We start from the raw sequence: 21,195 nt of genomic DNA on the forward strand, positions 1-21,195 counted from the left end.
CTAAAAGTGGAGTTGGCATTGTCTCTGTGAAGTCACTACCATCAGGCTGCATCTGAGGTATCATCTGCGAGAGCAGTTCTTTCTGGCTGATAAAAGTTCTTGCCTTCACCCGATGTCCTACTCTCCCTTGTCACAAGGGTTACTTTCTTCGCATTATCTCTGGGGTCGGTTTTCCCTCACAAGAGTAAAGCTCACCAGTTGAAGTCTACTGGTCAGCCCAGTTTGGTTTGGCTGAGGTAGGAAATTTGGCTGAGCAGTTGCCCAGATATCCAGGAGGCCACTGAATGGTGCTGCTGCTTCTACAGCAAGTGAACAATACATCCTCTTAGAGAGCAGCATGAGAAGCAGTGTGGCCTAGTGCCTAGAACACTGGCCAGGGAGTGAGAAGGACCTGGGTTCTAATCCTGACTCTGCCACTTGTCTACTGGGTGACCTTGGGCTAGTCACTTCATTTCTCTGTACCTCAGTTACCTCATCTGTAAAATGGGGATTAAGATGGTAAGCCACGTGTTCTGGTTCCCACCTGATTAGCTTGTAGCTACCCAACGCTTAGCACAGTGCCTGGCACATTGTAAACGCTTAACAACTACCTTAAAAATGTGCTTAGTTGTTGTTTCGTTTGGGGAATTGTACTTGAATTGTCTTCCAGTAGAGGGGATGAATTGAGTGGAACCAGCGTCTTCTTTTGGCCATTCCCTTTGAGACCAAGAGCAAGTCGTATGAGACGGCTGGTTGGATTATGGGTCGGGTGTGTGGTTGTGGGACAGAATGTCTCTGCGTGCCCTCAGCAGAAGACCCTGCTGTGCCCTCATCTGCTTTACGTGTTATTATCGAGTGAGAAGCTCTCATGAGAAGCCAAGGAAATGTGGAAACACCCCAGCACCACCGCCTGACCTGGGGTCCTCGACCCCACCAGACCTTTGAGCTGCCTGGACAGCTCCACCGTGGGCTAGGGGCAGGAGAAGCTTCTCTCACCCAGCCCTGGGAGAACCAGAAAAATGGCACCTTCTTCCTCCTCCTCTGCCACTGCTCAGCCTTGACCATTAGGCCACGCTGCATCCTTATCCCCTTCCCAGGGCGTCACACGACCTCACCAACTTCAGTTTAGCCAGCCAACTTTCCCCAAGCCGAAGAGGAGGGGGGTGAGACGGCAGGGGAGACAAGGAGAGGACCCCTGCTGGTCTCCGGTCTCTGAATCCTGCCAGCGGAGGTCAAGGAACAGCCATCTCGGCTCTACCTCTGACCCACTTCTGTCTCTAAGGGAATGGGTCAGCTAGTCCACAAAATGTCCCCCAACAGCACCAGGCCTGCTGGGGCCATGGACCCTAAGAAGGCTGGTAGCGGAAGCTTCCTCGGGGAAGGAACGAACAGAAGTCCTGCAGCCTACAACGACAGCCATGCCAGACAGGTGGAATCCAAGCGCCCTGGGCCCCGGTGGCCTGACGACCCGCACGGCTCTGACCCCAGCGCTGACCACTCAGCATCCCCTCATACCTGACTGCCGGATCCGCTGGAGCGTCTGCTGGACCAGGACCTCCGAGCGTGGGACGACGATGATGAAGTCAACCTTGCTGAAGTGACCCAGGTCCAAGCTCTGGCTGCCGCTGTCCGCTATGGCACACACCTGGGACAGGAGCTTCCTGGCCACCGTGAGCTGAGGCTGGTAGATCTGGAAGGTGTCAATCTCCAAGCCTGCGATGGAAGGAATCGTCCATCACATCTTCTCCAAGAGGCCTTCCCCAACTAAGCTCTCATTCCCCCAATTCCCGCTCCCTTCTGCGTCGTCCTTGTGCTTGGATTTGTTCTCTTTAGTCACCCCATCGCCAGATCCATAACAGTTATGTACCGAGCCATATTCTATTTTAAACTGGAAACTTCTTGTGTCCTGGGACTATATCTACCAACTCTGTTGTATTGTACTCTTCAAAGCTCTCAGTATGATGCTCTGCACTTGGTAAGCGCTCAATAAATATGATCGATTGACATGTTGTACCCATGGAAAAGCCGAGACCAAGCCCATAATACCCTCCTCGGTGGCAAACTCTACTTCCGGGAGACCCTGGACAGTCATACTGACCATCCTTGGCCTTCCTTCCCAGTGGTCAACCCAGCAGAACATATCTGGTTAAGAACAGGGCTTCTGAGTCTTCACAGGAGAAGCAGACAGAGGCTGGAAAGTCCAGCTCCCTGCCAGCCTCAGGGCTTAGAATAAATAATAATAATAATAGTGGTATTTGTTAAACACTTACTACATACCAGGCACTGTGTTTGGCACCGGGGTGGACGCAAGCAAATTGGCTTGGACATAGTCCCTGTCCCACGTGGGGCTCACAGTCTCAATCCCCCTCTGCTGAAAATGGGCAAGGCCTTGGTCAGTAGCCAGAGGTTGACCCAGGTCTGCTCTTCTTTCAGTGAGAATGGGAAGTTGCAACACTCTTATGGTGAGCTGCAGGGGCGCTGACCATCCTTAGATCCGCCAGTCAACTCCCGATGAGCTGACAGCTGGGGAGGGTGTCACTCTGATGAGTGCTCTCAGGACTCTGTGAGCACTTTCTGGCTGGACACAACTTCCCCCCACCCCAGAGTGACCACGGACTGGCAAGCACTGGACAGGTCACTCCCTGGCCACATTCTTCGCCCAGAGAACCCACCCAGGCACCCAGGGCAGGGTACTCTGCATGATCAGTCCAAAGAAGACCCCCAACTCCAGGGTGGATGATAATAATAATAATAATAATAATACTTGTTAATATGTACTTGTTAAGCACTTACTATATGCCAAGCACTCTACTAAACCATTGGGTAGATACAAGCTGATCAGGTTGGACAGAGTCCCTGTCCCTCTTGGGGCTCACAGTCTGAATCCCCATTTAGCAGATGAGGTAACTGAGGCCCAGAGAAGTGAAATGATTTGCGCAAGGTCACACAGTAGACAAATGGTAGAGCCAGAATTAGAACCCAGGTCCTTCTAACTCCCAAGCCCATGCTCTGGCCATTAAGCCATAATGATTCTGAGCAGCCTGAGGATGGGACAGGCTGCTCAGAAAGGGGTCCAGCTGGGTGTCGCTCTGCAGTGATGAGGAGAACTTTCACTGTAGAATCTGAGGAACAACTAGTTCCTGGATAACCATGCATTCATTCATTCAATCGTATTTTTTGAGCACTTCCTGTGTGTAGAGCACTGTACTGAGCTGTTGGAAAGTACAATTCAGCAAGAAAGAGAGACAATCCCTGCCTACACCGGGTTTACCGCCCCCTGAATCCTGCCTGCCCTTCAGACCTTCTTTGAACAGGAGAATGACCCAATGGCTCCTGCCCTTCTCCTGTTCAGGATCTTTCTGAAATTCCCAAAGCCACGGTTTTGCCACCAGTTGGGTGGTTACACCACGATGCGCGTCATTCTCGGCCTCCTTTTTGCAGATTCATTACTTTCTTAATATTGTAGCTTCCAGGCTGTTGGTCCTTGAAGGGGCCACCCAAGCTTGGTGGAGGGAGGCAGGGGAGGCATTTATGTCTTTCTGGACGTACAGCAAAATTGGGAAAACCACCTTCCCCCGAGCCCCAGAGCCAGCATCAAACTTTGCCTGTAGCCCAGAGTTAAGTCCTGGCCAATGGGCAGTCAAGTTCCCACCTCAAAATGAACCTTTGCCAGATGCCCTCCAGCTACCAGGAGGTTGTGTCCCTGTCCCCAGTGTCATGATAATTATCTTATTAATAATAATTCAGCTCTTACTATCTACTAGGCTCTGAGATAGATACATGGTTCTGATAGCTTAAGTCTTACTACTTTGCTTGCTTCATTAGGCTCCTCCTGATGGGAGGCATTCCTACCCCAAGCCCAAGGACCGGCAGGAGGTCCTGCCCCATCAGATCACCATCTGTTTAATCCCTCGGCACTCTCCCATTAGCGGGACCCCAATTCTCCCCCCAAATAAAAGATATTCCAAAGTTGCTCCCGGGGCTCAGACATAGCTGAGGGCCCCTGGCCTTCCCTTCATGGTCCCCAAGACTGTGAGCAAAGATCCAAGTCGACTATTCCTGCCTCAGGAAAGGCGGTCTCCAGTACAGCCCTGGACGATTTCGGCAAACACCGAGTGACTCAGCCTATCATCCCAGCAACGGCAGAGCCCCTTCCTGCATCAGAATCCCAGGGATCAAAATCCATCCCTTGAAATCATTTAGAAGCAGACTACGGGTTCTCTCCCCGAGACCCCCAGGGACTTCCTGTCTTCCCCAGACATCCGTCCCCAACACAAGCATCTTGGGAAAGGCCCCGTGATGGGGGAAGGGCTAGGCCATCGTCCCCGCTCCACGTCCCCGCCCTCCTGCGCCCTCCACAGTACCCCGGCTTCGGATGGGCAGCATGGCGGCGGCCTCCTGGGAGGGCACACACTCGTTGACATCCCCGTTGAAAGGCGTGACCACGTTGTCCCCTCTTCTCTGCTGCATCTTCTCCAGAAGCTTGTCCAGGTTGTCACCTGTTGCAGAGATGGTGACCGTAGGGGAGAGTGAGCCATGACCCAGCTGGCCCATGTTGTCAGTCCACACTGCCAGCCAGGTGAAACCATTCCCTCCCAAGCCCGGTCCCTGGTACTCAGCTCCTCAGCAGGAAACCGACCCCTGCGCAGCCCTCTGGACCATCAGGGGTCACTGCCCAGCCCGGCTTGCTGGCTGGCATCCACACTGAAATACCCCGCTGGAATGGATCACCTGCTGTTCCTGGGCTTACTTACCTAGTGATGTGTTTTTGAAATGCGATGCCAGGAAACTGACCTTGCCCGTGATGAGCTCGTAGCTAATCTCTTTCAAAAACTCACTTGTGGTAAGCATGCTCTCCGCCAGGGCCCGGGACTGGTACTGACCTGGGAGTCAGAGCAAGAGTCCCTCAGAATCACTCAGAATCACTCCCTGGGCCCTGCTAGGCTTTCCCCACCCTCACAGGTTGAGAATAATAACGATAATGGTATTTGTTCAGAGCTTACTACTGGATTACAAGATAATCATGTTGGACAGAGTCCTGATGGGGGGTGGCAAGGGATGGGAGGAGAGGCTGACGTCCTTATCCCCCCGACCCCATTCCACCTCTGCACATCTGCCATTTTGGAAAGGACCCCTAGGAGCCAGGTTCTCAATTATTTTTTCAAGTCACTAAGCAACAGTGTTTCATAATGGAACCCCTTTTCAGTGAAATCGGGGGCCCACAGCCAAACCTCTCCTGAACTTTGTCACCTCTGGCAGCCCACCAGTTCAGCACTGATTAGGCAGAGAACAGGTTCCCAGGCACGGGGGCCAACCTGAGGAAGGGAAGGAGGAGGAGGGAGAGGAGGAGGAAGAGGAGGGGGAAAACGAAAAAGGAGAGTGGCAGCGGAGGAAGAAGGGATGGAGGAGGAAGATAAACTGGAACACCAAAACAGTAAGGGACGGAGAGAGTGACTCACCTAAGACGATTACACAAAATTCATTCCCTCTGATCTTTGATGCACAGATGGCCACAACATAGTCTGGCAGTCTTTGCTGGAGTCTCATTTCACTGAGAGATCTCAGTATCTCTGAGATGCCCTCAGCCAGAGAATTCTGCGTAACAATCACATGCACCAAGTCTTGCGAGACGCTGGCAATGAGCCTCGCAAGCCAGGGGAGCTGCCCCGGTGACACGGAGACACACTGGGCGCTCATCTGCAAGGATCTCTCTCTCAGAGTAAATTCCTGCATCGCTTTCATCATGATCTGCTCGAATTCTTCTCTGAGAGGTATTTGATCTGGACCTAGTTGAAAAAGAATCAAGAATCGTTAACAGAAACTGACAGTCCATCTGGGCTTCTCGAAATCTTCCCAGAGTCGTGGCTCCCAGCTTAACCTGACTCTCTCTCCCTCATTTCCTCAAGTATCGGTCAAGTGGTACTGGTCTCACTGTGAGTGGGGCCCTTGGGGAATTTCCATGTTAGAAGGTGGACAATCTTTCAACAGTTTTATCCTGGCCGCTGTGGTTTTCAGTCAGTGTGCCCTTGTTTGGCATTGCTACGGCCCTGGACCCCTTTAGGACCGGGATTTTTATTTCAAACTGCCCAGCCTCCTTCCACCGCAGCTCCTGCTGCTGAATCCCATGGCTGGGAAGCAGTGTTCAAATTCCCAGGAAGCCATAGCACACAACTTATCGGGGCAAGAAGTGGGGAGGGGCAGGGGTCTCCCCGGGGGACACAGTCATGTTCTGTAGATTTCTGTCAAACGTTCTGTATGATGTCATTATCTTCCGTTGTGTCCCCTGCGTTATCTGGGGTGTCTGTTACTTCCAGAGGGGCAAAGGCAGGCCTGGTACCCGTGAGTGGCACCATGAGCCAACTGGGCAGAGTCTGCCCATTTTCACCCCCCTCTGAAGCTTGGGAAAGAGGCAGGCAGCACTTAGGGTGCTCACAGAGACAACTGAACACTTCCCAGGAAGTTTTCCTTTGTGGCATGCTCAAAATTTGAGGTCCCACTGGTGCCAGGCCTATGGGGGCAAACACGAATCGTTGAGGGCCTTGTTTTCTGAGGTCTTCGGTATTTTCAGCTCTGGCTATGGCGTCAGTTAGAGGCGGAGGCGGTGCCAGGGCCCAGAACCTCACACTAGCAGCACCAGCGTTCCTGTGGTAGCCCAGGGCTGCTATTTCACTCCCTGGGTCGCACAGAGAGCAAGCTCGCAGGGCTAGAGTGGGTGAGAGTAGCCCTGTCCAGCTGGGCCTTGGGAAATTATGCCCATGAAAGAGGCAGGGGCCGTTAGCGAGAAGGAGAGGGAAAAACATGTGAGGACCCCTCACAGAGATAATTCCCAGCTCTGGTGGGAATTAGAGCCGTTTGATTTAACACCGACTGTGTCTTCCTGGCGAGGGGTGACCTGGTTTGGAAAACTTCCTTTTCCGGCCCAGGTCTTTTTCAGTTGGTCCAAGATCTGGGGACCCATCAACAGCCTGGATACCAGGGGGGTCAGTGGATCCTCTCAGCTCTTTCTTTGCGGGGTGAGGGAAGGACGGGTGCCTGTCAAGCACTTAGTATGTGTCAAGCATTCTACTAATTTCTGGGCTGGACCCAAGAAAGAGGGAGATTATCAATGATGTTTATTGAGCATTTACTGAATGTAAAACACTGTGCTAAGCGCTTGGGACTGTAAAATGCAACAGAGTTGGTAAACACACAGGGAATTAATCCCCATTTTTCAAGTCACACAGCCGGCAGAGACAGGATTATTATTATTAATAAAAATGATAATAATGGTGATGATAATAATAATTGTGGTATTTGTTAAAAATTTACTAAGTGTCCAGCCCTGTCCCAAATCCTGGGTAGATACCAGATAATCAAGCATACCCAGTCCCTGTCCCACCTGGCCTCACTAAGGGGGAGAGAGAACAGGTATTTAATACCCAATTTACAAATGAGGAAATCGTTGAGTGGCTTTTCCAAGGTCATGCGGTAGACAAGTGACGGAGCCGGGGTTAGATCCCAGGTTCCCCGATTCGTAGGCTCGCGTTCTTTCCAGAAGGTCTTTTTGTGCAGAGTATGGTGGCGAGAGAGGGGAGTGTTCAGAAAGAGAGCCAAAGGGTGAGGAGGTGGGAGAGAGGAAAGGCTTGGGATGGGGGAGACAATCACTGGGGGTGTTGGTGAGGAGACAGATTACACGGGGAGCCCTGGCAGAGGGGGTGGGGAATCCAGAGTCCGGAACATCTTGGCCTCAGGTCCAGGAAGGCTGGTTCCAGGCCCAGTGGGCAGCACTCATCTGTCCATAAGCTCCTCGTTGGGGTATAGCGTGTATTCCCAAGCACTTAGTACAGTGCTCTGCACAAAGTAAGTGCTCAATAAATACCATCGATAGATTGATCGGTTGGTTGAGGACTGAGAAGGAGAGTGAAAGCGGGGTGGGGGGAGAGAGAAGGAGGGAGAGAGAGAGCCAAGGGAAACACAGAGCATCTGCGATGGCTTACCCAGCCGCACCAGGTACTGGATTGTCAACAGAATCATGTTTTCCACACTCAGGAGCTGGCTGCCTGTCAGACCCAGGGGTTCCAAGTCTCCATTCTCCAGCGGAGGGATCTTGTAGCAATTCACCAGCAAGGGGCTCACCACGATATCACCGACATTCCCATAGAAATAGGGTAAAGTGCCGTAACCTGTTGGGAAAGTTCCAATGCCGCAAATGTACCAAGGCAAGGAAGAGGGAACCGCTTCTCCTCCCTATCCCCTGAGTCCCAGGGGGAGAGCCCTGGGGAGACCCCTGGGCACTGCAGGCAGGAAATCCCTGGAATTGGGTGGGTAGGGGGTGTCCAGATCCTTTATGTCAGCAAGTTCTGCCAGGAGGACCATCTGTGTAGGCCTCTCTTGTCTCTGCCTCAAGAATTGCCAGCTCCTTGAAGACAGAGATGGCACTTCTCTTTCTCTGAGGAATGCCCTAGGGGAGTCCCTCTGGGGTCAAGGGAGTGGTAGAGGGAAGAACGTGGGCCGATGAGCATTTATGAGGAAGTCACAGTGCCAGGTCAGGCTGACCCAACCAACCAACCTCCACTCCAGTCCCGTTTCCAACTGTCCCTCCGATGTCCCCCAATCCATCCTCTTGCTCTTGATGATGAGACTGTGAGCCCGTTGTTGGGTAGGGACTGTCTCTATCTGTTGCCGAATTGCACTTTCCAAGCGCTTAGTACAGTGCTCTGCACACAGTAAGTGCTCAATAAATACGATTGAATGAATGATTGAATGAATGAATGAATAGTATTTGTTAAGCCCCTTACTATGTGTTCTAAAGGGCTGGGGTAGATAAAAGCTAATCTGATTGGACCCAGTCCCTGTCCCACGTGGTGCTCACAATCTTAATCCCCATTTTACAGATGAGGGAACTGAGGTACAGAGAAGTGAAGAGACTCGCCTAAGGTCACACAGAAGACCAGTGGCAGAGCCGGGATTAGAACCCAGGTCCTTCTCACTGCCAGGCCCATGCTCTTCCTTCCATCTGTCCCTCCATCCATCTGTCCTTCCCCCCTTCCATTCCTTTCTCCCTTCCTTCTTCTTATCATCCCTCCTTCCCTCCCAGCCATGAAGAAGTGGGCAGGGGTGGCTGCCTGTGTGACCAGATATGGGGAGATGCTGGGGTCCCCAAGGGAAAGTTCCCTGGGACGATTCAGTCCAAGAGCTTCAGGGAAATTCAGATCAGGGCAGGCGGTGCCCCAGTGGTTTACTGAGACTACTGCCCGAGGCTCAGACTTCTGATCACATGTAGGATGGTCGTTGCCTCCTGGGCCAGACCTAGCCACCGGACCCAGCCACAGCATGTACCTCTGAGTGGCTCATCTTGCCCCCAGCTGCAGGACTCTCGCGTGTCCACCTTCCCCCGGCCAGGTCCAAACTCACCTATGAGGATGACCGGTCGTACTCCTGAGTTGCTCAACAGGTTTTCGGGGACGATGACAGTCTCCCCTGCCGGGATGGGGCGAGGGTGCAAAATTCCCGTCACCACGGCTGGAGCCACCGGAACTGAGAGGAGGGGCTCTGCGGGAAGAGGATGTGCGTGACGGAGCCGGGGTGAGGGAACTTGGCTGGACGCCCCTACCCAGGCGGGCAGGGAGAGAGGACCCCCATCCCCACTCCCGCCCCAACCCCTGCACGCCACGTGAACTTGCTAAACTGAAACACGGCAACAGGACCGCTCCCGGCATCGGAGTGGGAAGAATCGCTCCCTGGGGCTACCGTTGGCCGGGGTAGGAACGTGGTGGGGCTGGGCTGTTGCTTGGGACTGCAGGACCTCAGGGTGGGCAGGGCTGACGGGTGGGGTAGGCCAGACTCCCTGGACCTTTTGGATAACTCTTAAAGCAAGGAGTCCCGGTTGCTGGGAACAGCCTCTGCAGCTGCTTTTACCTCCTGCTCATCCTGGATGCACCGACAGTTGCCCTCAGCAGAGGGTCAAAATGCTCGCTCCTGGGAGGCCGGTCATCGTGCCACCTTCCTCTGGGCCACAGAGACCCAGGAGTGGGGTGGACACCCCGGCTGGACACCCAGGTGCCAGGATGAGGCAGGAGAGAGAGGGGTAGCCCCTCAGTGCTCCAGTGCTGCCAGACACTGGACAAGGAGACAGTTTCCAGCCAGCATGGGTTTCCACCCTGAGCCTCCGGAGCCTTCTCATGGTCGAGGTTGGAAGTGGGCATCTTGGGGTGGGCGGACGAGGTGTCTGTGGGAGGGTTTGGGGACTGCAGCTGCTGTGCGGTGGGTGACAGCTCCAGGATGGGGGTCTGGCCTGGGCCACAGAGGGCAGATAGGGTCAGCTGGCCCTTTGACCAGGACAGGCCCCGGACGTGGGGAAGGGATGAGGTATCGGAATACTCGCCCTGCTTTCTGCCTCTTGTGCCTTTGCCAAAGTCTCACCTGTGCGTGCCAGAGGCCTCACTGCAGGAACGGGCACCACCAGGGCAGGCGGGGGGCCAGGGGAGCCAGGAAACCATCCTCGGTGGCGCTTCTTTGGAGGCCCGGAGCTGGCCACGGATGCTGGGGAGACAGACAAGGCCGCCACCCCAGGCTCCCAGAGCCGTCCAGCCCACAGGCCCGTGCTCGGGGGCCCGGCCCCTCGGCCGGCAGGGCTCCGACCACTGCCCTTGTGCAGGATTCAAGCTGCCGGCAGTGGGGAGTCCCTGCATCACCCCACCCACCCTCTCCTTCTCTGCGGCAGCTCCCACGCCTCTCTGGTTGGCAGGAGAGCACGCAGGGGTAGAAGGGCACTCTTTGGGTGCTCCGGTTTGCTGGCCAAACAGTAGGAAGGAAAGGATTTTCCACTATTTAAAGGCTCCCTCCCTGACCCGGACTGGATCCCTCACCCCTGACTGCCCCTTGACTTTACCAGGGACCCTGGACTCCCTTACCCTTCCAGTCTCCACCAGGCACCCCCCTTCTGCCCCAGGGGAGCTTTCTCCTTCGTTTTAGGCTGGCACAGGTCTGGGGTCTGGAGCAGGACCCATTTTGGAGGGACAGGAATCGGACCAGCCGGTTCAGTGCCCCTGTGGCACCCCTCCCCTCCTGCTAATTTCCCACCTGCTAATCGCTCTGACCCTTGATGGCCTTGAAGTACCCAGAGGGGGGGAGGCAGGACCATCGGCACAAGGCCAGAGGAGCTATGATCAGCTTCGACTTGGCCAAGGTCACCCTGCCACTTCGGGAGCCAATGGGTGGGCATCTTACCTGGCTCTCCGGCAGCTTGGCCTGGCCTGGGGGATCCCGCACTGGGGGCCGACCGGGGCAGCACAGAGCTGGTTAGGCCGCCTCTCCCTCCAGAGCCATTTCCATGAGCACCATCTGTAACCCAGGGGAGGGGAGCTCAGTACCAGTCGTGGCTGATCTCCCCGCACCCCTCCAAGGAAACCCACTGACCCGTAGCCTGGTCCACCAGGCCTATGACAGCAAGCAGGAGTGGGGAGTACTTGGTAAATGGGGATTGAGAATGTGAGCCCCAAGTGGGACGGGGACAGTGTCCAATCGGAATAACTTGTAACCAACCCAGTGCTTAGAATAGTGCTCGGCACATAGTGAGAGCTTAACAAATTCCATAATTATTCATTTCAAATTGGAGACTCAGCCTGGCTCCCAGGGCCCGTGGGAGGTCCTGAGATGAAGTTTGGTTAGAGAAATAAACCAGGAAGTCCAGTTACTCCTGCCTGCCTGCTCCCTCAGAGGCTGGCCCTCCAGGGTAACAGGGGTGTTTGTGAGCGTGTGGTCGCGGGGAGAGATCTCTCCAGGGTCCTCACAACTGGGAGTAGATGTGCAGTAGACCGCCCAGGGTAAACACTTTGTACAGTGCTTTGCACACAGTAAGTGCTCAATAAATACGATCGAATGAATGAACGAATGGGAGCGCAAGGGAGGAGTTGAGGGACCAGGGCAGAGCACACTTTAATCCTTCCCCTCTTTCTGATATACTTCACTGTCTTATCTCCCCAACCAGACTGTAAGCTCTCTGTGGGCAGCGTTCATATCCACCAGTTCCGATGTACTTTTTCAAACATTTAAGTACAGTGCTCCGCTTGCAGTACGCGGTCAATACCATCGATTGATGGAGCAGGGGTAGCGATGGGCAGAGGGGAATGGGCCCAAGGGCTCCTATGGCTGATTATAACTTGGGTTCAGCAGTTGCAGGCCTGGTACCCAGTCGGGACTGGGGAGGCCAATGAGCTCCAAAGCCCAAATTTGGAAGGGGGTTGTGAAGGGAGCCTGTCTGCCCTCCCATCCTCTGGCTTCCCTCAAAGCTCCCTATGGTCACCAGTTACAAAGACAAAGCCAGTGGTTTCACCGCACTCTTAGTTCAAGGGTCATCCTGAGTTCCCCTTAAACTGACCCCAGAGTTTATAGGGCCGGGGCTGGGACCCAGGGAGTCTGCACAAATGGGGAGAGGTTTTGCTCAATGAAAATCGCTCCTTGAGATGTTCTGAATGCATGTTCAGCAACCAAGAGAGATCACGGGTAGGGAATAGACCCCATTCTCAGCTCCCTCACTGGCTTCAGCGTGGCTTAGTGGAAAGAGCACAGGCTTGGGAATCAGAGGATGTTGGTTTCCAATCCCGGCTCCACTACTTGTCTGCTGTGTGACCTTGGGTAAGTCACTTCGCTTCTCTGTGCCTCAGTTGCCTCATCTGTAAAATGGGGATTAAAAGTGTGAGCCCCATGTGGGACAAACTGATTACCCTGTATCTACCCCAGAATTTGGAATAGTGCTTGGCACATAGTAAGCACTTAACAAATATTATTATTTATTATTATTATTAACCGAGACCAGGTGGTTGTATAATTGTTTTAGCCCCCAGACTCTGTATCTGTCAAATGGGATGACATCGGCACCTCCTTCCTTCCTCTTCTTCCTCACTTTCCCTCCCTCCTATTTTCTCTTTCTTCCCGTCCTCTTCCCCCTTCTCTCCCCACCTCCCTTTCTTTCCTTTCCTTCCTCCCTCCATTTCTTTCTTCCTCTCTCCATTAATCAATCAATCAACATCATTTATTGAGTGCCTGTTGTACTCTGACCACTGTTCTAAGCACTTGGGGGAGTAAGATGGAGTTAGAAAACACAATCCCTGCCCTTAAAGAACTTGCAAGCTAACTAGGGGGAGCCCACAGTAAATAAAGTACAGACAGGAAGAAGAAGAGAAAGGAAACCTGGGTATGCAGCTTAGTAAGGGCTTAAATAATAGAGTACATAGGTCAAAATGTCCATCAGAACTTTGGGTGGCTGTGAGGGAGTGAGGATAAATATGGCACACAAATGCTGAGATGGTAGTTGAGAGGATCATTTCCAAGCAGACAAGTGGGCCAGTCTGGGTGTTGATCTGCTGCAACTCTGGAGGCGTGAATTAATGAGGGACTGAGACAAGGTGGGGACAGGACCCTAGAAGGAGGGAGGAAACTCCTTTTCTCTCTTCCTCTTTGTCTCATCTCTCTCCCTCCCTTCCTCTGTCCTTTCCATTTTTCCTTCCTTTCCTCACGCCACTCTTTCCTTCCCCCTTCATCCCTCTCTCCTACAACTGAAGGAGACCAGGGAACGAATGTTAATAAAATGCAGAGGAAAAACTCACCCACCCCCACAATTCAGCCCCAGTAAACCTGCCCCTTTTCCCGTCGGTGCCTTAAACAATGTCTGGGCCTGCCTTCTCAAGTGAGGTCCTTCATACTGGTCTCCCCACCCCCCTGCCTTGGGCTCTTTTCTAGCTAAGATCACACACCCAGTTCCTCAGAAGAAACCAGAACGTGAAACCCAAGAAAAACGCCGCAAGTCCTCCAAGCAACAGCCAGGAAGATGACCCCCAGACTCCTGAGGATTGGGGAAGGCCTGCCCTGAGCAGGGTTAATTCTGACACACACCTCAGGACCAGGAATAGTGATAGTTGGAGGAGGAGGAGTGTATTAATAGTATTTAAGTGTTTACTGCATACAGAACCCTAAGTACCCGCTGGAACAGTCAAGTTTAAGCCAGTCCCAAGACCCCTGATTTCTCAGAATACTTTAGCCAGTGGGGACGGAGGGTCCGTAATACAGTCAGGCTAACGGACGATGGTATTGAGAAGCAGTGTGGCCAGGTGGAAAGAGCGTAGACCCGGGAATCAGAGGCCCTGGATTCTAAGGCCGTTTATCAGTCGCGTGGATTTGGGCAAGTCGTTTTGACTTCTTTAGGTCTCACTTTCCTCACTTGCAAAGTGTGGCTTAAATACCTGTTTTCCCTCTGCCTTAGATTGTGAGCCCCAAGTAATAATAATAATAATAGTAATTGTGGTATTTATTAAGTGTTTACTCTGTGCCAACCACTGTACTTAGTACCGGGTTTGTTTGTTTAATGGTGTTCAATGTGTTAGAAACACAGTAATCAGGTCAGACGCGATCCCTGTCCCTTATAGGGTTCACAGACTAAGGATGAAGGAGAGCTGGTATTGAATCCCCATTTTACAGATGAAGAAGCTCAGGTACTGAAAAATCAAGTGACTTGCCAAAGGTCACAGTGCAGGAGAGTGGCAGATCTGGGAAGAGTACTTAGATGCTCTGAATTCCAGGCCTAGGCTCTTTCCATTAGACCACACACCCAAGCAAAACTTCTTCCTGTGCTTTGCTCCTGCTTCTCCCACTTCCGATCCTTTGCTCTGGCCCTGGGACTGCTTTTTGACATCTACCAGGTAGCAGCTCTCTCCATCTTTGAAACTCTCCTGAAATCACCCCTTCTTCAGAAAGTCCTCCAAACTAAAATCCCCCTCCCCAGCTTGAATTATCCCAACAGCCATCCTTAGCACTTATCCATCTACCAACCCTATTTGCTTGCTTCTTTATTCACATCCATTTGTGTATTTTCTGGCTGGCACCAGCTGGATCTCTCTTCCTCCTGTTCCCTCTTATCTGGTTCTCCTCTTATCTCTCTGGCTGTTCATTCTCAGTCTTCTTCACGGACTCTTCCTCTGGCTCTCCCCCCTAGCTGTGGGGGTCCCTCAGGGTTCAGTTCTGGGTCCCCTTCTATTTTCCATTTATACCCACTCCCTTGGAGAACTCATTTGCTCCCATGGCTTCAACTACTCCCTTTACACGGATGATACCCAAATCTACATCTCAGGCTCTGATCTCTCTCCTTCTCTGCAGTCTCGCATTTCCTCTTGTCATCTCTACTTGGATGTCCTCCCCTCACCTCAAGCTTAACACGTCCAAAACAGAACTCCTTATCTGCGCACCCAAACCCTGCCCTCCCTCTGACTATCCCATCACTGAAGACGGCACCACCATCCTTCCTGTCTCACGAACCCACAGCCTTGGAGTTATCCTTGACTCCTCTCTCTCGTTCAATCCATCACTAAATCCTGTCGGTACCACCTTTTCAACCTCGCTAAAATCCACCCTTTTCTCTCCATCCAAACCGCTACCCCGTTAATACAATCACTCATCCTATCCCACCTGGATGACTGCATCAGCCTCTTTGCTGGTCCCCCAGCCTCCTGTCTCTCCCAACTCCAGTCTGTATTTCACTCTGCTGCCCGGATCATTTTTCTATAAAAATGTTCAGGACGTCACCCCACTCCTCAAAAAAATTCAGTGGTTGCCCATCCACCTCCTCATCAAACGAAAGCTTCTCACCATTGGCTTTAAAGCAGTCCATCACCTTGCATCTTCCTACCTCACCTCGTTACACTCCTTCTACAACCCGGCTTGCCCACTTTGCTCCTCTAATGCTAACTTTCTCACAGTGTCTTGATCTCGTCTATCTCACCGCCGACCCCTAGCCCACATCCTGCCTCTGGCCTGGAATGCCCTCCCTCCTCATATCCGACAATTACTCTCCCCCCCCTTCAAAGCCTTACTGAAGGCCTGCCTCCTCCAAGAGGCCTTCCTGACTAAGCCTCCCCTTTCCTCATCTCCCTCTCCCTTCTGCGTCCCCCTGACTTGCTCCCTGTGTTCTTTCCCAGTCCCAGCCCCACAGCACCTATATACCTGCAATGTATTTATTTGTACTGATGTCTGTCTCCTCTCCTCTAGACTTTAAGCTCGTTGTGGGCAGGGGACGTGTCTGTTTATGGTTGTATAGGGCTCCTAGAGGGCAAGGACCATGGTTTTTTTCCTCCACTGTCCACTCTACATGCTCTGCATACAGTCTAAGTGCTCCTTCAATCAATCAATTGTATTTACTGAGCGCCTACTGTGTGTCGTACACTCTACTAAGTGTTTGGGAGAATAGATATAACCGAGTTGGTAGTTACGTTCCCTGCCCGGCAGCCTGGCTTAGTGGAGAGTCCGGGCTTGGGAATCAGAGGTTGTGGGTTCTAATCCCGGCCCTCCCATTCGTCAGCTGTGTAATTTTGGGCAAGTCACAACTTCTCTGTGCATCAGTTACCTCATCTGTAAAAACAAGGGATTAAGACTGTGAACCCAACGTGGGACCACCTGATTACCTTGTATCTAGCCCAGAGCTCAGAACAGGGCTTGGCACATAGTAAGCGCTTAACAAATACTATCATCATCATCATGAGCTTACAGCCTAGAGGCGGTGAGCGACATTAATATAAACAAATATTAGTGATTAATCCTTTCTTGGCTGGGTGGGTGGTTGAAGTGCGGCTGGCTTGGAAGTGGTTTCCTCCAGGTCTTCCTCCCCAGCCCCCCAACACCCACCTCCACTCCCCTAGGAAAGTCAGACACATGGATTCCCTGGGAACCAGTGGGTGGCTCCAGTGGGAATTCGCTCACCCTAGTAGCAGCAGGCTGGAATTTGAACCAAAAGGATGACAAAGGCATCAGCTGGGTGGGGCAAGGAGGAAAGGGGCACCATATCCGGGAATAGGGCAGAGCAATCTGGCAGGGCAGCACTTTGATACGGGGAAAGGCGGGGTGCCCCTGCTGGAAGGCTGAGGAGGAGAGATGTAGGAGTGCTCTGTTGTCCTTGCCCAAAAGTACTCTACCCCCAGTGTCAAAAAATACCACTGATTGACTGCTAAATCTGACAGTTCTTTAATGGGGGCCCTTTGACAGATGGAAACTGCCATTAGCCTAAGCACCAGTTTGACCAGTGACCACCAAGATCCCACCTTTTCATGTTAATTGCAGGGATGGACTGGGAGCTGGGCTTTGAAGGGACCTGAGGGAGCATGGCTTCCTGCTGCAGATCTCTCTTCCAGGTCCAGGAGGGCATGAATTAAGTTCTGAATCCTAGGCTTCAGAAGTGAGCCAGAAAAAGAGTTTGCCTCAAGATTATCAATTGTCTTGACTTGGACCCTTAGCTCCTCACTTACTGGATCTCTGATCATGCTGTTTCTCCAGCTTGGAACTCCCTCCCCTGACAAATCCACCAGAACTTACCTCTCCTAATTTTTAAAGTCCTCCTAAAAATTCTACCTCCTCTGGGAAGCCTTCCCCTACTAGTTCATCCTCTGCACCCGTATCAGAGCGACGCCTACCCTGAGTATTTGTCTCCTTCAAAATTATCCTCAGAATTTGTGTGCCTATGCATATTTTTCTTTATTTCTATATTTTCCTGTATATTCAATTATTTGTTTGGCTGTTCTGTCCTGATTTTTCTGTAGTGCTTCCTGCTTCAGACTTGGTTTCCCGCCGATATTCATTACCTGTAAACAATTTTTGCCTATCACCCCAGTTAGATTGTAAGCACCTTGAGGGCAGGGAACTTGTATCTTGCTTCCACTGCATCCTCCCAAGTGCTTAGTACCTAGAACACATCAGGCACCCAATAAATGCCACTAATTGAAGAATAGCAGGGGTGAGTGGTGCCAACCTGTGACAGTGCCCTGGTCTATCCCACCTTGGAATTTCTCTCTCATAAAAGTACCAGAATACCTGGAGGAACCGCCTGATGGTTGCCCACCTGGAAACCCACTCTCATGGTTGGGATGGACCACCAAAGAACCCCCAATTCTCCCCTCTCCCCCGGCCCTGACTTTCTCTCCAGTGATCCAAAATGGATCCACCCAAGCCAGTCTGGAATCGGCTGATGTTTCTGACCACACAGCTTCTTGTGGGAACGAATTCCACATGCTCACCTCCTCAGGGTAAGAAGCGTTCGGTTGTGTTTGCTTGGAACCTGCCACCCTCTCCCTCCAAAAAAAGGGTCTCTTCTTTTTAATGGTACTTGGTAAGCACTTATTATGTGCCAGGCATTGTTCTAAGCGGCGGTGGGGTGAGATCTGGGGAAGACCGATTCTGTGTTCTACCTGACCACCCCATCTGCACTTTTCCAGACCGAAGAGTCATGACCTAGTTAGCCCATGCACATTCGGAAGCTGATCCACCTCCTTACGCATCTTGGTGGGCTTTTCCTGTGCTTTCTCCAGTCCTATTTCTTTTGTCCACCATCTTGTAGTTGTACTCCTTGTTTGCCTCTACCGAGCTCCCCAACAGCTCTGGGGATGATTTAGTCCAAATCACGGGGTGATAATGAGCCTATCATGACCTCCCCCTCAAACCCGTCCCTGTGGGTTGGGAGGTGGGAGGTGGATGGGTTTCTGGCAGGGACTAAGGCTGATCACATCCTTCAGTGTCCATGTGATATGCGGGCCAAGCTGAAGGGGGTGTGAAAGAGAGATGGGTTGGTAGCGGACCTGGCCCAGTGGGAGTGCCAGAAGGCAATGGGAGCACTGGCACAGGGCGAGGTGATTGCCACTAGGCAATCGACTAGAGGCTAGCAAAGAGAGTAGGAGAGAGGGCCTTGTTATGGATGCCAACACTGTGGCCCAGAAGAGAGCGGGTGTCTCTCCATGCCTATTGTTCTACCACCCTGGAGAAGAGGGCAAGCAGTAAGTTGGCAGAAGGCCTGGAAACTTAAGAGGAGCCCCAAGCTTTTCTTGGGTTAACAAGCGAGTCTTATGGGCCACTCAGCGTAAGGAAGAACCTGGCTAAGATGAGAGCCATTAAAACAGGAATGCCAAGATGGATTCATGCATTTCCCTCAGCCCTTTCCTCTCCCAGGGACTGGGGTAGCATCTGGGCAAGTGACATGAAGTGGGGGAAAAGGCCTAGGTTAAAAGAGGAGGAGGAGCAAAGGGAAGAGGAGCAAAGGATGGAGATCTCCGTTTAACAAAGCCAGCCCAAACACATCAAGTCGATATCAAGTATTTGTCTCGGGATCAGACTAAATAGGGCAAATTAAGGAGGAAAAGAATCTGTTTCTCGGCGACTGGTAAGATTTCACAGTACACGCAGTTCTGCCAGAGCATGTGTTTTTGATACACTTTTATAGAACACGATAACAGAATTGGGGAAGATTCTCTGAAAAAGCATGTCTGTCTGGATACAGTGCGACAAAGCGCTGGAAGAAAAGAGCACACACAGAATTAGGTACAGAGAGTACTACAAATGTCAGCTTTCCTTATCCCGGGTTTCCACAGGAACAAAACCCCTGCATTGAAGGAGAACTAACTGGGGGTTCACAATGGAGAAATCCATCTGCAAAAACACAATTAGCGATGTCCACAAAGATACGGTAGACTCTTCTAGAAAACTTCTGCCTCCACCCTATTCACTTTTCAGTTCATATCAGGTGGGTCAATTAGGGCACTTTTTGTAGATCATACTTTGCTGGCAAGGTCAAAGTTGTGAGCCATTTTCTTCCCATCTGGTAGAAACTCCTGCCAACTGGGTTTAAGGAAGAACATCATGGGGGTATTCCAGGGCTGGGAGTTAGCAGTGCGAGAAAGGACGGGGTGCGGAGAGTTGAGCTCAGCAGAGAGAGCGGAGTTGAAGACGTTAATTTGCGTGCCAAGAGAGGGGAGATTGGGAAGGGAGTCCAAATGGGGCAAGACAGCCTAGGACAGTTGGAGGGAGTCAAGGGATCAGAAGTCTCTCCAACTCAAACAAAAACTCCTCGCCAATAGCTTTAAAACAGTCCACCACTTTGCCCTCTCCTACCTCAAAACTCACTACTCTTCTTCTACAACTCAGCCCGTGTGCTTCGCTCCTCTAGTGCTAACCTTCTCAACGGGTCTCAGTCTGCTTGAAAGAAGCAGCGTGGCTCAGTGGAAAGAGCCTGGGCTTGGGAGTCAGAGGTCATGGGTTTGAATCCCGCCTTTGCCACTTGTCAGCTGTGTGACTGTGGGCAGGTCACTTAACTTCTCTGTGCCTCAGTTACCTCGTCTGTAAAATGGGGATTAACTGTGAGCCTCATGTGGGGCAACCCGATTACCCTGTGTCTACCCCAGCGCTTGGAACAGTGCTCTGCACACAGTAAGCGCTTAACAAATACCAACATTATTATTTTTATTATTGCCTGTCTCATCGCCGCCCCTGGCCCACATCCTGCCTCTGGCCTGAAACACCCTCCCTCCTCAAATCCGACCGACAATTACTCTCCCCTCCTTCAAAGACTTATTGAAGGCACAGCTCCAAGAGGCCTTGCCCTCTTCTCCCACCGCCTTCTGCGTCACCCTGACTTGCTCCCTTTGTTCTTCCTCCCTCCCAGACTCATAGCACTTATGTCCCTATCTGTCATATATTTATACTGATTTCTGTTTCCCCCATCTATCCTGCAAGCTTGCTGTGGGCAGGGAATGCTTCTGTTTATTGTTGTATTGTACTTTCCCAAGAGTTTAGTACAGTGCTCTGCACATAGTAAGCGTTCATATAATATGACTGAATGAATGGATGAATGGGAGAGGGAAGTTTTATAACAAGCAAGGTGTGGGAGAGAAAGCAGGTAAGGAGGCTGTGATCAGAGAGTGGGATTTCAGTGTTGGTGGGGTCAGAGAGGATACAGTGCCTAGTGAGGTTGATATCCAGTATGTATTCAAACTGGTGAGTGGGTGATGTGGGGTGGAGCAGGAAGCTAGCAAACCTTAGAAGTGAAAGGAAAACGTGCTCTCCACTTGAGCACTCTTGCATTTCCAACCTGTCAGAGCACTGTTATACAGGCCTATTTAACATTCTCTTAAATTTAAGCATTAGCTTTCCCACATATCTCTCTTTCAGTCCCTTCTTCACCTGTCTATTAGTTTGAGTCTGCCCTCCCACCGTTAGACTGTGAGCTCCTACTGGAGCTATCTCCATATTGCATCCAGAAGGCACCCGACAAGCACGATCGATTGATTGGGGTAACAGGGCTTTATAAACGCCAGACAGGGCTGGAAAGGCATGAATTGGAGGCATTAAAGTCAGTGAACAGCCTTGGCCCTGAAAGAGAAGTGCATGAGGTGGAGAAGGCAAGATGGGAGGGGTTAGGGGGTGTTCTCAACC

The 21,195-nt window shown here is 51.9% G+C and overlaps 1 protein-coding gene across 7 annotated transcripts in view; it reads right to left on the minus strand.

The window, feature by feature from the left end:
- Positions 1-21,195, minus strand: part of GREB1L (GREB1 like retinoic acid receptor coactivator) — a 185,625-nt gene that overhangs the window by 45,984 nt on the left and 118,446 nt on the right. For 6 of the 7 annotated variants that reach the window (XM_039912636.1, XM_039912639.1, XM_029069618.2 and 3 more), the window contains 8 exons: positions 11,188-11,301; positions 10,381-10,500; positions 9,373-9,510; positions 7,956-8,141; positions 5,439-5,765; positions 4,734-4,862; positions 4,344-4,478; positions 1,495-1,692 (listed from right to left, as the gene is read on the minus strand). In XM_039912636.1, the coding sequence (XP_039768570.1) occupies positions 1,495-1,692; positions 4,344-4,478; positions 4,734-4,862; positions 5,439-5,765; positions 7,956-8,141; positions 9,373-9,510; positions 10,381-10,500; positions 11,188-11,301 (1,347 nt within the window). The remainder of the gene's footprint in view (positions 1-1,494; positions 1,693-4,343; positions 4,479-4,733; positions 4,863-5,438; positions 5,766-7,955; positions 8,142-9,372; positions 9,511-10,380; positions 10,501-11,187; positions 11,302-21,195) is intronic. The other variant, XM_039912638.1, reaches the window with a different exon arrangement.

Source organism: Ornithorhynchus anatinus, chromosome 7 (assembly GCF_004115215.2).
Source record: "Ornithorhynchus anatinus isolate Pmale09 chromosome 7, mOrnAna1.pri.v4, whole genome shotgun sequence".
NCBI lineage: Eukaryota > Metazoa > Chordata > Mammalia > Monotremata > Ornithorhynchidae > Ornithorhynchus > Ornithorhynchus anatinus.